Here is a 17,747-nt window from a genome sequence, read left to right on the forward strand (position 1 = left end):
GTGGATGCAACCCCTCCGGTGTCTAGCGTAAATGTCTTGTCTACATCACCTATACACAATCCAGTGGTCACTGGTACTGGTCAACCCTCGACTGACCAACTATCTGGTAGGAATACTTTAGCTAGTTCTTTAACAAATATATATCAGTCACCTAGTTTAGATTCGCAAATGAATTCCAACATATCATTGACACAGCAATCTGAATCCTTGATGAATGGTGGCACATACAGCATATCACATATGAGTCCCGCACAGTCCCCACACAGCACACCAAGTTCCCTAACTCAACACAACCTTATGTCACCCACTGCAACGATAACGCCTCTGATGAATAATACTCTACTCACTGTGACTCACCCCGTGACTCACCCCGTGACTCAACCCGTGACTCAACCCGTGACTCTTTCTAACCTCCCACTTACCTCCTCTCTACCTCCAAGCTCTGACGTCAGTATTGGGCCTGGGTCTAGTGCTGGTGAAAGTGGACGAGGCGGAACAGCCACCGTGGTTCCCTCAAATACTCCAGGCTTTGGGGGTGATGCAAGTACTGTTTTAGGTGGATCAAGTGGTTCTAGCGCAAGTGTTGGTGGGTTAGGGGGTTCTAGCGCTGGTGGTAGTGGAACAGGTGTGTCGGGTGGAACAGCCACCTTGACACCTTCAAATACTCTAGGCGCTGATGCAAGTTCTACTTTAGGTGGATCGGGTGGTTCTAGCGCTGGTGGTAGTGGAACAGGTGTGTCGGGTGGAACAGCCACCTTGACACCTTCAAATACTCTAGGCGCTGATGCAAGTTCTACTTTAGGTGGATCGGGTGGTTCTAGCGCTGGTGGTAGTGGAACAGGTGTGTCGGGTGGAACAGCCACCTTGGCACCTTCAAATACTCTAGGCGGTGATGCAAGTTCTACTTTAGGTGGATCGGGTGGTTCTAGCGCTGGTGGTAGTGGAACAGGTGTGTCGGGCGGATCAGCCACCTTGACACCTTCAAATACTCTAGGCGCTGATGCAAGTTCTACTTTAGGTGGATCAAGTGGTTCTAGCGCTGGTGGTAGTGGAACAGGTGTGTCGGGTGGAACAGCCACTTTGGCACCTTCAAATACTCTAGGCGCTGATGCAAGTTCTACTTTAGCTGGACCGGGTGGTTCTAGCGCTGGTGGTAGTGGAACAGGTGTGTCGGGTGGAACAGCCACCTTGGCACCTTCAAATACTCTAGGCGGTGATGCAAGTTCTACTTTAGGTGGATCGGGTGGTTCTAGCGCTGGTGGTAGTGGAACAGGTGTGTCGGGCGGATCAGCCACCTTGACACCTTCAAATACTCTAGGCGCTGATGCAAGTTCTACTTTAGGTGGATCAAGTGGTTCTAGCGCTGGTGGTAGTGGAACAGGTGTGTCGGGTGGAACAGCCACTTTGGCACCTTCAAATACTCTAGGCGCTGATGCAAGTTCTACTTTAGCTGGACCGGGTGGTTCTAGCGCTGGTGGTAGTGGAACAGGTGTGTCGGGTGGAACAGCCACCTTGGCACCTTCAAATACTCTAGGCGGTGAGGCAAGTTCTACTTTAGGTGGATCGGGTGGTTCTAGCGCTGGTGGTAGTGGAACAGGTGTGTCGGGTGGATCAGCCACCTTGACACCTTCAAATACTCTAGGCGCTGATGCAAGTTCTACTTTAGGTGGATCAAGTGGTTCTAGCGCTGTTGGTAGTGGAACAGGTGTGTCGGGTGGATCAGCCACCTTGACACCTTCAAATACTCTAGGCGCTGATGCAAGTTCTACTTTAGGTGGATTAGGTGGTTCTAGCGCTGGTGGTAGTGGAACAGGTGTGTCGGGTGGAACAGCCACCTTGGCACCTTCAAATACTCTAGGCGGTGATGCAAGTTCTACTTTAGGTGGACCGGGTGGTTCTAGCGCTGGTGGTAGTGGAACAGGTGTGTCGGGTGGAACAGCCACTTTGGCACCTTCAAATACTCTAGGCGGTGATGCAAGTTCTACTTTAGGTGGACCGGGTGGTTCTAGCGCTGGTGGTAGTGGAACAGGTGTGTCGGGTGGAACAGACACCTTGGCACCTTCAAATACTCTAGGCGCTGATGCAAGTTCTACTTTAGGTGGATTAGGTGGTTCTAGCACTGGTGGTAGTGGAACAGGTGTGTCGGGTGGAACAGCCACCTTAACACCTTCAAATACTCTAGGCGGTGATGCAAGTTCTACTTTAGGTGGATTAGGTGGTTCTAGCGCTGGTGGTAGTGGAACAGGTGTGTCGGGTGGAACAGCCACCTTGACACCTTCAAATACTCTAGGCGGTGATGCAAGTTCTACTTTAGGTGGATTAGGTGGTTCTAGCGCTGGTGGTAGTGGAACAGGTGTGTCGGGTGGAACAGCCACCTTGGCACCTTCAAATACTCTAGGCGCTGATGCAAGTTCTACTTTAGTTGGATCGAGTGGTTCTAGCGCTGGAGGTAGTGGAACAGGTGTGTCGGGTGGAACAGCCACCTTGACACCTTTAAATACTCTAGGCGGTGATGCAAGTTCTACTTTTGGTGGACCGGGTGGTTCTAGCGCTGGTGGTAGTGGAACAGGTGTGTCGGGTGGAACAGCCACCTTGACACCTTCAAATACTCTAGGCGCTGATGCAAGTTCTACTTTAGTTGGATCAAGTGGTTCTAGCGCTGGTGGTAGTGGAACAGGTGTGTCGGGTGGAACAGCCACCTTGACACCTTTAAATACTCTAGGCGGTGATGCAAGTTCTACTTTTGGTGGACCGGGTGGTTCTAGCGCTGGTGGTAGTGGAACAGGTGTGTCGGGTGGAACAGCCACTTTGGCACCTTCAAATACTCTAGGCGCTGATGCAAGTTCTACTTTAGGTGGATCGGGTGGTTCTAGCGCTGGTGGTAGTGGAACCGGTGTGTCGGGTGGAACAGCCACTTTGGCACCTTCAAATACTCTAGGCGGTGATGCAAGTTCTACTTTAGGTGGATCGGGTGGTTCTAGCGCTGGTGGTAGTGGAACAGGTGTGTCGGGTGGATCAGCCACCTTGACACCTTCAAATACTCTAGGCGGTGATGCAAGTTCTACTTTAGGTGGATCAAGTGGTTCTAGCGCTGTTGGTAGTGGAACAGGTGTGTCGGGTGGAACAGCCACTTTGGCACCTTCAAATACTCTAGGCGCTGATGCAAGTTCTACTTTAGGTGGACCGGGTGGTTCTAGCGCTGGTGGTAGTGGAACAGGTGTGTCGGGTGGAACAGCCACTTTGGCACCTTCAAATACTCTAGGCGCTGATGCAAGTTCTACTTTAGGTGGATTAGGTGGTTCTAGCGCTGGTGGTAGTGGAACAGGTGTGTCGAGTGGAACAGCCACTTTGGCACCTTCAAATACTCTAGGCGGTGATGCAAGTTCTACTTTAGGTGGATTAGGTGGTTCTAGCGCTGGTGGTAGTGGAACAGGTGTGTCGAGTGGAACAGCCACCTTGGCACCTTCAAATACTCTAGGCGGTGATGCAAGTTCTACTTTAGGTGGATCGGGTGGTTCTAGCGCTGGTGGTAGTGGAACAGGTGTGTCGGGTGGAACAGCCACCTTGGCACCTTCAAATACTCTAGGCGCTGATGCAAGTTCTACTTTCGGTGGATTAGGTGGTTCTAGCGCTGGTGGTAGTGGAACAGGTGTGTCGGGTGGAACAGCCACCTTGACACCTTCAAATACTCTAGGCGGTGATGCAAGTTCTACTTTAGGTGGATTAGGTGGTTCTAGCGCTGGTGGTAGTGGAACAGGTGTGTCGGGTGGAACAGCCACCTTGACACCTTCAAATACTCTAGGCGCTGATGCAAGTTCTACTTTAGGTGGACCGGGTGGTTCTAGCGCTGGTGGTAGTGGAACAGGTGTGTCGGGTGGAACAGCCACCTTGGCACCTTCAAATACTCTAGGCGCTGATGCAAGTTCTACTTTCGGTGGATTAGGTGGTTCTAGCGCTGGTGGTAGTGGAACAGGTGTGTCGGGTGGAACAGCCACCTTGACACCTTCAAATACTCTAGGCGGTGATGCAAGTTCTACTTTCGGTGGATTAGGTGGTTCTAGCGCTGGTGGTAGTGGAACAGGTGTGTCGGGTGGAACAGCCACCTTGACACCTTCAAATACTCTAGGCGGTGATGCAAGTTCTACTTTCGGTGGATTAGGTGGTTCTAGCGCTGGTGGTAGTGGAACAGGTGTGTCGGGTGGAACAGCCACTTTGGCACCTTCAAATACTTTAGGCGGTGATGCAAGTTCTACTTTAGGTGGACCGGGGGGTTCTAGCGCTGGTGGTAGTGGAACAGGTGTGTCGGGTGGAACAGCCACCTTGGCACCTTCAAATACTCTAGGCGGTGATGCAAGTTCTACTTTAGGTGGACCGGGTGGTTCTAGCGCTGGTGGTAGTGGAACAGGTGTGTCGGGTGGAACAGCCACCTTAACACCTTCAAATACTCTAGGCGGTGATGCAAGATCTACTTTAGGTGGATTAGGTGGTTCTAGCGCTGGTGGTAGTGGAACAGGTGTGTCGGGTGGAACAGCCACTTTGGCACCTTCAAATACTTTTGGCGGTGATGCAAGTTCTACTTTTGGTGGATCGGGTGGTTCTAGCGCTGGTGGTAGTGGAACAGGTGTGTCGGGTGGAACAGCCACTTTGGCACCTTCAAATACTCTAGGCGGTGATGCAAGTTCTACTTTAGGTGGATTAGGTGGTTCTAGCGCTGGTGGTAGTGGAACAGGTGTGTCGAGTGGAACAGCCACTTTGGCACCTTCAAATACTCTAGGCGGTGATGCAAGTTCTACTTTAGGTGGATTAGGTGGTTCTAGCGCTGGTGGTAGTGGAACAGGTGTGTCGAGTGGAACAGCCACTTTGGCACCTTCAAATACTCTAGGCGCTGATGCAAGTTCTACTTTAGGTGGATTAGGTGGTTCTAGCGCTGGTGGTAGTGGTACAGGTGTGTCGAGTGGAACAGCCACTTTGGCACCTTCAAATACTCTAGGCGGTGATGCAAGTTCTACTTTAGGTGGATTAGGTGGTTCTAGCGCTGGTGGTGGTGGAACAGGTGTGTCGGGTGGAACAGCCACTTTGGCACCTTCAAATACTCTAGGCGGTGATGCAAGTTCTACTTTAGGTGGATTAGGTGGTTCTAGCGCTGGTGGTAGTGGAACAGGTGTGTCGAGTGGAACAGCCACCTTGGCACCTTCAAATACTCTAGGCGGTGATGCAAGTTCTACTTTCGGTGGATTAGGTGGTTCTAGCGCTGGTGGTAGTGGAACAGGTGTGTCGGGTGGAACAGCCACCTTGACACCTTCAAATACTCTAGGCGGTGATGCAAGTTCTACTTTAGGTGGATTAGGTGGTTCTAGCGCTGGTGGTAGTGGAACAGGTGTGTCGGGTGGAACAGCCACTTTGACACCTTCAAATACTCTAGGCGCTGATGCAAGTTCCACTTTAGGTGGATTAGGTGGTTCTAGCGCTGGTGGTAGTGGAACAGGTGTGTCGGGTGGAACAGCCACTTTGGCACCTTCAAATACTTTAGGCGGTGATGCAAGTTCTACTTTAGGTGGATTAGGTGGTTCTAGCGCTGGTGGTAGTGGAACAGGTGTGTCGGGTGGAACAGCCACCTTGGCACCTTCAAATACTCTAGGCGGTGATGCAAGATCTACTTTAGGTGGACCGGGTGGTTCTAGCGCTGGTGGTAGTGGAACAGGTGTGTCGGGTGGAACAGCCACCTTGACACCTTCAAATACTCTAGGCAGTGATGCAAGTTCTACTTTAGGTGGACCGGGTGGTTCTAGCGCTGGTGGTAGTGGAACAGGTGTGTCGGGTGGAACAGCCACTTTGGCACCTTCAAATACTCTAGGCGCTGATGCAAGTTCTACTTTAGGTGGATTAGGTGGTTCTAGCGCTGGTGGTAGTGGAACAGGTGTGTCGGGTGGAACAGCCACCTTGACACCTTCAAATACTCTAAGCCCTGCCAATGCTGGGTTAGGTGGAACCCATGGCTCTGTGTCAGCTGCTAGTAGTTCAGGTAGTGAAGGAAGTATGTCAGCCAGCACACTAATGTCAACAACCGGCTTGTTTGATGCTGCTAGCGTCGTCTCGTCCAGAGCAAGTGACGGTCTCATTAGAGAGAGTGGTGATGGAAATATATATCCAACAGCGTTAACCTCCCTTCCTGACTCGTATATCTCCCCTGAGCAAACATTGTCTGTTTTTGACAACACGTTAACAGCTTTTGTTTTTACGCCAGGTACTGTAGAAGGAAGTGTGGGTTCAGGGTCCGATGGTGTTAGCTCGGGATCAGATAGTGGAACAAGGACTGTTGCTTCAGACCTGTATGGTTCTGCATCTAACATGCTTGTCTCAAATAGCCTAAACACTCTACCAGCTGCAGCAGCTACATATTCTCCCTCGCTTGGCGGAACGGAAAGTATCGTTGCATCAGCTTCTAGTGTCCATAGTGATTCAGCTTCCATCAGTCCAAATGCTGAGACCTCCTTAACTGAAGGTCCCCTCTCATCTACCAATACTCCACTGCAAACAATGACTCTCGGGGCCACATCTGCATTTGCTTCAGCTAGTCCATCTACTCCGGGTGACGCAAGCCTTTCTGCTTCTTCTAGTGTAAATACTGCTTCAGTGTCTAGTCAGCGTAACAGTGTAATATCTCAAACAGCTTCCGTAAGTATTGGTGGGCTGGATTCGCAAACAGGTAATGCTGGTGCATCATTCTCACCCAGTGGAACAGACGAGTATACACACACACCAACAGCAGGTGCTCAAGACACAGCTAATATACTGAGTTCTCTAGAGACCGTTGGTGGATTAGTATCATCATCTGCTGTGTTTAATACTGCGGGGGAGATGTCCTTACTCAACAGTGGAAGCAATGGGCAGGGAGGTACTCTGAATCTCGGTAGTAGCAGTGTGGATGGCAACAGTGTCGTATTGCAATCATCTACACTGCACGGTAGTGGCCAGGCTATGATGACCTCGGTGTATGGCGGCGCATCGGCTACTCTCCTGGTGGGCTCTGATGGCGATGTTTTTACAAGTAGGGTGGGTTCTCAAAACGGTTTCAGCAACATGCAGACCGCATCAGCACATCTTCAGACAGGGTCAGTTGTAAACAGTGCTTTGAGTAATGGCGTGCTTGATTCTTTAATGACATCAAGTCAAGCGTTTACTGGAAGTACCGACATCAATACAGATGGCGCCACCATTACAAATCCAACACTCACAGATTCCAATACCCATTCAACACACACAACAGTATCTACAAATACCGTGTCTATGTATGATGTACATGTCAGTGATAGAAGCTTGTCAACAGGTCTCGGTGGTAGTAATGTGTTAGACAGCATGAACTTTGTGTCGAGCAGTAATGTGTTAGACAGCATGAGCTTTGTGTCGAGCAGTAATGTGTTAGACAGCATGAACTTTGTGTCGAGCAGTAATGTGTTAGACAGCATGAACTTAGTGTCGAGCAGTAATGTGTTAGGCGGCATGAACTTAGTGTCGAGCAGTAATGTGTTAGACAGCATGAACTTAGTGTCGAGCAGTAATGTGTTAGACAGCATGAACTTAGTGTCGAGCAGTAATGTGTTAGGCAGCATGAACTTAGTGTCGAGCAGTGATTTGTTAGATAGCATGAACTTAAGGTCGAGCATTGTAGTGGTAGACACGAATATTGTGTCAAGCTCCGGCGTAGTAGGCACACCGTCTGTGACAACACACTCAGATGGGCAGACGTTAGACAGCAACATCAACCACAGCATGCATTCTAGTGTCGGTGCAAGCCTGTCCAGCATATCGGCTACAGATGGTGTCAGTTCTGTGTTCGTGATGTCTGTAAATAGCATGATGACAGGTAGTGTGTTACCAAGCATGTCAGGCCTTAGTTTGCTTACGTCAACCAGTGTCCCGAATGGCCTGCATGCAAGCATGGTTTCTAGCAGTGTACAAACAACCGCGGTTGTCACATCAGAGACAATTGGTGTGGCAGTTAGTAGCATGGATGACAGCATGGTTACTATGGCTACCGGTGACGCATATACAAGCATGTTAGGTGCTTCTGCTACTATATCTACACCATACAACAGCATGGATGGAAGCATGGTTACTATGGCTACCGGAGACGCACAGGCAAGCATGATACATGCTTCAAATACGGCATTTAGCAGCATGGACGGAAGCATGGCAACTGTAGACGCACAAACAGGCTTGACAGGTGCGACTGCCAGTACCAGCACGCCATTCAACAGCCAGAGTGTGAGTGTGGTTACTATGGTTACTGGAGACGCACAGACAAGCATGGTGGATGGTGGCATGGCTTCTACGACGTCTGGGGATACCCAGTTCATCACGATGGATGCATCATCTACTCTCGCTACAGCGCTCAACGGCATGGACGGATCAGTTGGAGCATCTACAGGAACGGCTTCTCTTGGTGGATCTGGAGCTGCAACGTTGACCACAGAGATGTCTGTAAGTGCCAGCATGGCTTCTGGCCTGGGAGGTGGCACTGTTGTCAACAGCATGGTGATGACGTCCACGAGTGGATTTGTGGATGCTACGACCTCTCCTGCAGCAGATAGCACCAACACTGTCATCCCATCTGTGTCATCAGACAGCAGTTTGGCAACTGACGGGTTGTCAACTTCAGCATCGACAGGTATACTTCCTTCAACTGTAGCAGCGTCTATTGTGGGACTTACTACAGGCGGAGGCATGCAAGCGTCGTTGACAACAGCTACAGTCGCTCCTTCATCTACTCAGGCTGTAGGTGAGTACGTTTTGATAATATACTGAAATTGTACATGGTTCTCAAACAGGATATGCATCCGTAATGTTTAATTTGTTCACAGAAAAGGACAACCGTAATCGATTTAGGTGCATTTCATTGGACTAATCTGTTAAAATTTTGAGAAATCAAATGTTCAAGAAAATTGTAAAAATCTATGTTGGAAAAAACACATATCACTCTGTCGGTCCCCATCAGATAAATGGGTTATCACTAAACTCATGTTACTGATGTTTAGAAGCCTCCTCAGCAGTCATATCAACTACTTCGACAACAACAACGGCCACGACAAGTCTAACAACGACTACAACAACTACTCGAGCGCCGGGTGAGTTCTGCAGGGACAGACATGCCTGTTTATATATACACTAGTTCAAACAGTTCCAAAGTTTTACATCCCCTCTCTGTAAGAATAACAGTATACAGTTGGCGATGTCAACGTATCAACGTCGTTGGTGCTGCTACATGATATACAGTATGTACATTTTAGAATCAGAAGGTGTTTGGTTTATGTGTTAGTTTGGGTTTATAAAATATTATTTTACGCCGCACTCAGCAATATTCAAGCTGTATGATGGCGGTCTGTATATATCTTAAATTCAACGTCCGAGAATAACCAGTGTTGATTATTCGCCGAGACGGAATCCATTGGGTGAAAAGGGTCGAATGGCCGTGAAACTATTATGAATAAATCACTGAGAACCAGTGATGACACAAGGTGTCAGCGAAGAGGGCAATCATGTCCCGCCCTATCTGGAGCACACGTCATGAGTAATGAGTTAAAAAGGCGACTATGCTTGTCGTAAGAGGCGACTAACGGAATCGGATTGTCAGGGTCACTGACTTGGTTGATGCATGTCATCATTTCCCAGTTGCGTTGATCGATGCTCATGATGTCAATCACTGGACAGTCCAGACTCGATTATGTACAGACCGCCGTCATATAGCTGGAATATTGCTGAGTGCGACGTTAAACAACCAACACACAATCAAACAAGCATGGATAGCAGGAGACCTTCTCTTCCTAGAATCCCCGGTTGGTTTACGTTAAACATCATAGCTGGTAGGAGTGTGTATTATTGATGCATGTAACTGACGATGCTGTGTTTGTAGTGATCACGATGGACAACCCGCCTGCTCTGCTCCACACGGAGACCTCAGTGTCCTGCACCCTGGAAGGCGAAGGGTGGAATTTGGTAGGGTTCTTCCAGTTTTTCCAAGGACAGTTCCGTGCCATTGCCGGCTTCACCTCTGACGGCAACAACAACGTCTTCCTGAGTCAAGGTCTCTCCTCCAGTCGGTACAACGACACCAACAGCACCACATTCATCATCACATTTGACAACATCACCTGCCAGCAGGACACGACCTATCTCTGTGCTGCTAATTTCGCTACAGCCAGTATAAACGACTTCGGGAGGCTTAAGGTCACTTGTAAGTACTTGATGTTTATAATTCCAACGTTTATATGGAATAACACATCCGGGATTCGAACCAACACTGCTAGAGTGAGGCACCTAATCGCCAGCACACAAAGTCAGCTAACTCACTCAGCCACCGAGGCTTCCACAAAATGAGGGTCCGACAACTGGTAGTCTAGATCACGTACTTATAGTCTAGATGTGTACGTACCCCTCTGACAAGTGTAGATTGTAGATTGGCACGGCTCCTATGGTCGAAATCTATGAACATACAATGCCATTTAGACCACTTTCAATTCCTAGGTTGATGATGAGTGTTTTATTAGTCATATTTGATACACAACTATTGAAAGTTAATCGTGATCATGAACACGTTGAATGTCATATATACGTGTATTGGATGTCCTCAGAGATGTGTGTACTGGATGTCCTCAGAGATGTGTGTATTGGAAGTCTGTTGCTTGTTAGTGGAGCAAATGTAGTGCATTGTCGGTTGAAGCATCATCAGAACGGATTAAAACATTAATGCCTACATTGAGAGTCGAAACTCCAAATTACAGTCTTCAAAGTTAAGAGCGACATCTGAGTGATTCCTTGGCGTCTTGGAACGAGGCGAGTGTGTATGCCAGTAGCTGCTGAAAGACAAAGCTTTACTTCTTGGAAAGGTGGAGCCGAATATTTGCCCAAACACATTTTTTCAGTACGACTAGTGTGTCTAGCAACAATTTTCTTTGGGTAAAGTCTTAGGAAAAATATGTTTGCGAAGAAATGATTTAAAAAGAAAAAACAACAACAAAACAACAAACAAGAAACCATTTAGTCAGTCCTTTCACGAGGAAATAATATTAACTTACTGATATAGCAGGCTTGATATACAGTCAGTGTGCACCCCTGAAGATCCGGGGTAGAATAGGTCTTCAGCAACCCATGCTTGCCATAAAAGGTGACTATGCTTGTCGAAAGAGGCGACAAACGGTATCGGGTGGTCAGCCTCGCTGACTTGGTTAATGCATGTCCGCGTATCCCAGTTGCGTGCTCGATGCTCATGATGTCACTCACTGGATTGTCTGGTCTCGATTTTTTTTCACACCGCTGTCATATTACTGGAATATTGCTTAGTGCGGCGTTGACCGACCAACCAACCAACCAACAAACAAACAAACAGTATGCACTGGGCAAGCAATCTGCAAATCGGCGAATGACATACCCAACTTGCATACGCCTGCACGACAAGTACTCCCTACTAACATCATCTACATATCCGACTGTTTCAGTGCCCCCGGAGCCCCCGATCGTGACGTACCCAGGAGATATTCAAGAAAACGCCGAAGTAACTCTGACTTGTGAGGCAACCGTCATAGCAACAGACGGCGACCTCTACTGGGCTATCAAGCGACCAGGGGAGACAACCTTCCTTCGTCATGACTTCCCCGATGACACCAGGGTAGAATCGTTGGGGGATTGCACAAAGACCATCACTCACACATTAACAACAACGTTTAATACGAGTTTTAATGGCACCGAGGTTCGATGCCAATCTTCTTATCCCGATGACGTGTCTTCCTCGAAGACATTGTTGATCGTTCCGTGTAAGTATTGCACATATTGCACTAACAGTACATTGCCTGATAACTGGATTTATTTGAGTTTTGTATTAATGTAAAACATTAATTGAAAGCTTGTTATCTTTCACTTACATTATGAAACAGGAAGACATATATAAATACAGTTTTGCAAAATGTTTATTTCGAAATTGTTCAAACATCTTTGCAATGTGTTGAAATATAATATTCCTGATCGCACGTTTGGGGGCGTGAACTTGTTGTAACTTGTATATATATATATATATATATATATATCAGGGATATTATTTTTCAACAAATTTCAAAGATGTTTGCACAATTTCTAAATAATTATTTTGCAAAACTGTCTAACGCTTATGTTCATATTCATCTGATTATCATGTAATTTTGATTATTTGGAATATTACATGATACGAATAGGGTCTAAAACATATATATTATCATTATGGAACAATGAATTAAAAACGAATAAGTTATATTATGAACATAATAATGTAAATGAATAATACGCATTCTGGATTCACATCAGTTGAATCATGTTTTAGCTATTAACCACAGAATGTGGTCACTATTGCATTTGCATTGACAGCAGCACACTAACCATCTATTCACGTGCATATTTATACTGGCACTTTTTTATAGTATACGTATCGGACGCATTTGTTTAAAATATATATTCTGTATAACACAGTGAGTATATTTCTAATATAGTCACCATATCTGGGGTAAACTCATTCGTAGTTATCTCCCTTTAGATATATTCCTTCTTAACGTGTAAACTCCATTTCGCTTCAGCTAACTTGTGCGATCCCTACCCTGCTAACTCTCTTGTTACTCATCCCTATGACTGTAACAAATATATCATCTGTATACCCGGCGCACGGCTAACCCAGAACTGCCCGGGCACGCTATGCTTTGATCAGGACATACAGCAATGTGTGGAAAATACAAATAACCAAGGTAACGTATGAAACTTCTTTCAGTTTGTGCATGCGGGATTGAGAGTTTTGGAGTCTCCCTGCAGCGACATGCTATGTTCGAACCCTCAGTGTAGAGGGTAGCGAGTGGGTGCACGCATTCAAATGGAGCTTTGGAAATCACTATTTCTTTCATATTACACCGTTTCTAATAAAATAATATTTTTTTATTCAAGATGAGATATTATAACGTTTGCGTTGCTAACACAGTGAGGTACGTTATTTCTTATTCGCTTCATGGATCTATCAAGTGTCAAGTGTTTGTGAAACCGCGTTTCACTATAAGTCCCTATGTCCTCTTATCATGTACTGGCCACACCCATGGGATTTAACACTTTGGTGTTCAACACAGGTAGTCGCTCGATATATATGATACTAACCTTTCATGAAGCGAATAATGACGTCACCATCCTCTCCCCAGCCTATACCCAACACTCAGGGGTGAGGTCATCTGACAGAAACTCGCATCACGTCCCTTCCAGAGTAATAAGTTCTTTTTATCCATCAAACCAGCAGATTGTTAGCTGTATAGCGATCTACATAACATAGGTTCTACGATGAAACTTAAACGGGTTCGAGTCTGTCAAATAAACCCCTCTGTGCTGGGTCTCTTGGTATCAGTGAACGCTAAGACGATGCACTTAAACATGTTCATGTGATATTAACACTTCTGGCTGTCTTTCAGGATAATCACGTGAGTATTGTTCGCCGCGCTGATCTCAATCTTTGTCAAGCTTATTAGACTGAACTTACGTTGCCTTTAGTTACATACTGCTAATTATCCACATGGGTGGTGAGGACATGGTGTTCAGGATGCATATAGATGAAGGTTCTCTCCTGTTGTGAGGGTACACTTTGCAAAGCCCGTTCTCTGACTCCGACCGCCGCCATGTCATGCACTCAAATTTAAAAAAGTCAACGCCAGAGAAGAACCAGTCTCGATTAACTGCGGAAACAGATTATGCATTGCATAAACAGGGATGTAAATCAGTGATGATATGAGGTTTTCGGAAAATGGTAACCATGTTCAGCTTTTACACCAATCCCGCCAATCACACAATATCAATTACAAAAGTACATGCCTGTCAGTAAGTAGGTCTGAGAACTCCGTGTACAGATCATACCATGGTACAGCATCGTGCATTATGTTGACAAGTGACGGGTCATATTCAGCACATCCCTCTACCAGTGTCAACCATAGATTTTCCCGGAGGCAGTCGGGTAGCCTAGTGGTGAAAGCGTTCGCTCGTCACGCCGAAGACCCGGGTTCGATTCCCGACATGGGTACAATGTGTGAAGCCCATTTCTGGTGTCCCCTGCCGTGATATTGCTGGAATATTGCTAAAAGTGGCGTAAAACCATACTCACTCACTCACCCCATAGGCTTTCTGGAATGACATCACCAGGCCTGTGATGGGGAATACTCTCATTTCCACTCAGGAAAAGTCGTTAATCATGAAAAAAGTCTGCACATTTATAAGACTGACAAGTTGGTTGCAGATGGAGCCTGGTCATTTCAGTGTCAGGAGATGATAGTCAAAACGTGGTCCATCACAGATAGCCAACTCTACGCCCATTGAAAATACATCCCTTTTGACCCAACAAGTACTCCCTTATCTTTGAGACGACCAGAGTACCTCTGTTACACGTGATCTTTCCCAGTAACGATGGATAGTGCTAAATCAGTAGACTGCAATTCATCTGTTCCTAATCTGTCGCTCTCTTCCATATGTCTGTAATATAGATAGATCGATAGGTTAACTGTTAGTGTAGTACAGAACAGATCTAGATGTGTTAGAATAGACATTAAAACATTATAGTTTGCAGTCATACTAACCTTATTAGAATGCAATCAGTTGAAACGTGAGCTAAAGATTGGACATACAAGGAGAACATGCTGACTCGTGTCCTCCCTCCTTGTGTATAAAGGGAAGTTACTCTTCCACTCCTATTGTGAATACGGAGGGTCCAATGAGAGCGCCTTGTCACTGGACATTAGATGTATATTTACTATGTGTTTTATACAATAGTACATACGTGTAATAAAGCGCTGATCATGTTTACAACTGCACTGTACTTACGTTTCAGAAGAATACGTAAAATGCATTTTATGTATATAATTTGACATGGATTAGTTTGCCAAATGTTTTTAGCATGAACATTTGTTTTCATTACTGAGTTCCTGTTAGTTGAGGCATCCAGGGTCATGTCTGTCAAGAGATACAATGATATATAATAGAAGCATTGTGTTTTTCTATGATTTTGTAGTAATGACTAATGATGATAATGATTTTTTATTATTATTTTTATTATTATTATTATTATTATTATTATTATATTGGCATAATGATAACTCAATAGCGCGATATAACTGGAATATTGTTAAAAGCGGCGTTAAACCCAACTCACTCACTCACTCACATTATTCAGTATTTAAATGTGCATGATGCTAACAGTTTTCTTCCCTCTGTGCAGGAACGGCGGACGACGACCCCTTCAGCTGTGACGGGAAGACCAACGGCGCCTACATTCCCTGGCGGGACTCGTGTACGAAATACGCATGGTGCGTCAATGGACAACCGATTGAACAGACATGCGCAACGGGAACCTTTTATACTCAATTCGTAGGACCTTGTACATTTGACAAAGTATCGGCTTTTTGTGATGAATCCCAACTAGTGGGATAGTGACAGTGGTTCTGGTGTCTTGACTTTCATAAAGCGCATGTCAACTTAAGACATGTCGACTGTACATGTTCCTATTCATACGTGCCTTCTGATCTATGTAACAGACTTTGTTGAAATCCATATAACCAAAGTACCATTCAGACGCCATTTTGATGTTAATGGCATGGCCAACTAGCGTCCTGGTGGAATGTCTTGGTGATTATCTGTGTAATGTCAGAAAGGACAGGCATGACTGATATCTCACCACTTTCATGACCTGAGTTATCCGCGGGATCCAAATGTAACGATCTTCAATTGGCTGTGAATTTATCCCCTATCGCTCTGAGTGCAGCGTTAAACAACAAACAAACAGTCCTCACACGTAACACAGGGCTGGCCTACGGGACGTGTTGTACTTAGCGGGTGTCTCCACGTTGTGGACGCCGAGCTGACGTATTTGTTGATGCTAGTTCATACAATTAGCGAGTGAGTGTGGTTTTACGCCGCTTTTAGCAATATCCCAGCAATATCACGGCGGCGGACACAAGAAATGGTCTTCACACATTGTACTCATGTCGGTAATCGAACCGGGTCTTCGGCGTGACGAGCGAACGCTTTGACCACTAGACTACCCGACCGCCCCAGTTTATACAACGAGTGCATACAAGGAGTGCATACAAGGAGTGCATACGACGAGTGCATACATTGAGTGCATACAACGAGTGCACACAATGAGTGCATGCCGATACGAGAGGTTGTATATATTGTACAGTGTTTGCAATGATTCCGTGAAGACGCCCTACTCAATGGAAATATATGGACGCATGATGAGGCTGTGACAAGGAGTTGTGGTGATGCTGGCTGATGATGTTGGCTCGCGCCGTCATAGTATGTTGCGTCGCGTGTACAGTGTACAGTAAACGTTTATAACAATCACGCCTGTAACGAACTAACGGATGTAACGAACTTATTTTTTTATCCCGGCCATTTTGTTGTTTACATGCATATAACGAACTTCGGTTATGACGAACTACAATTTGTGGTCCCGTTCAGTTCGTTATAACCGTAGCTTACTGTATGTAGAGCGAAGTTTTCGTGATTAAGGATTTGCTGCAGAATGCCAGGTCACGTGATACCAAAGCTTCACCCAACCAGCAGATGTACCTGGGACGACTCGGTCCGACGATCTTCACAAATTAATTGCGTCGCAAACACGCCCAGATTTCTAACTCTGTGCACAGATGGAGCTGATGTGTTTGGCGTCGCGGGACCCCCTGCCTTTCAGGTTACTGCGAAGGTGCATGTCATGTGGTGTCATGTCCTGGGGTGTCACGCACGTGCAGTGTGGCAGGTAGTGTCACGCGTGAGCCAGATTGTTGCACGTTATGTTTTGACGTGTATATTTATTACATGTTCTGTCCACTGTCTATGCACGGACATATCCGAACTGCCGCTGGGCTGATGATGTAGTTCAGCATTGTCTTGTATTTTTACTGAAATGTGGATCTCATTCGGTATCCTTATTTACTGGTGTAAAGTGTATCTTGATACACAGTTCATGTAACCTGTCCATGGTAACATTCTGGCAGGAATGAAATCCCGGCAGGGTATATTCTGTCACTTCTTGAAAGACGAGCGATTGGGACCAGAATCAGTATATTTTAAGTTGATACTTTTTTTGTGTAAAAACTGTTCTGCAAAACACAAGCCAACGCCCTACGAGCCCTTAATAGAGCAAATGGCTGGCCCCTTAGCCAATGTATCTCAATTATCATTCTCATTATCTGGATGGGCTACGTTCATGTAATGTCGCTTGAGGGTTATTTATCTTTTTAAAGACGATTTGATTTTTGTGTATTGTATCACACAGAATGGCTGTGTTCCGTGTACAGTGCTCGTGTATGTTGCTGGGATTTCATGGAATGCCAACACTCGTAAAAAATAGTAATTGGGACATTGAAATAAATATATTTGTATCAAAGTTTTGTTGGTAGTTGTTCTTTGTTTATTTTTCTATGTCATGATTTCGTGATGAGAGTACAAAACGTTAAGTGATAGATGTGTGTAATATTGTATATCTTGAACAATGGGATACTACGAGCAACGAGTAATTTCGAGTTATCTGCCCCGAGTGCATTAATGGTATGAATTCCCTACCTTGGCGTCATATCTCTATTGTTTAAACGGTTTCATGTATAAAATCATCATTTGAACATATACACTGTAAAATGTGTTTAGAATGTAAACACAAGCAAGACATGTTTAGATCTGAACATATTTAGGAACGTGTTTATATCCTATAC

General features: G+C 45.9%; 2 protein-coding genes across 3 annotated transcripts; one reads left to right on the plus strand and one right to left on the minus strand.

The window, feature by feature from the left end:
* Window positions 1-389: 389 nt before the first annotated feature.
* LOC124149997 (titin-like) lies at window positions 390-6,470 on the minus strand. The gene has a single exon (XM_048390450.1). It carries the CDS (start codon window positions 6,468-6,470, stop codon window positions 390-392), a length of 6,081 nt encoding a protein of 2,026 aa, XP_048246407.1.
* Window positions 6,471-7,261: 791 nt separating this feature from the next.
* LOC124149931 (mucin-21-like) lies at window positions 7,262-15,816 on the plus strand. Of its 2 annotated transcripts, XM_048390466.1 has the most exons (6): window positions 7,262-8,779; window positions 9,036-9,125; window positions 9,911-10,231; window positions 11,493-11,807; window positions 12,597-12,761; window positions 15,254-15,816. In XM_048390466.1, the coding sequence occupies exons 1-6, from the start codon at window positions 7,288-7,290 to the stop codon at window positions 15,463-15,465; spliced, it is 2,595 nt and encodes an 864-aa protein (XP_048246423.1). In that variant the 5' UTR covers window positions 7,262-7,287; the 3' UTR covers window positions 15,466-15,816. The 2 variants fall into 2 exon arrangements, with proteins under 2 accessions (XP_048246423.1, XP_046377733.2); XM_046521777.2 differs by lacking the exon at window positions 12,597-12,761 and having other exon boundaries at window positions 15,254-15,369.
* Window positions 15,817-17,747: the final 1,931 nt, after the last annotated feature.

This window comes from Haliotis rufescens, unplaced genomic scaffold (assembly GCF_023055435.1).
Source record: "Haliotis rufescens isolate VD_foot unplaced genomic scaffold, xgHalRufe1.0.p SCAF_9, whole genome shotgun sequence".
NCBI classification, from domain to species: domain Eukaryota; kingdom Metazoa; phylum Mollusca; class Gastropoda; order Lepetellida; family Haliotidae; genus Haliotis; species Haliotis rufescens.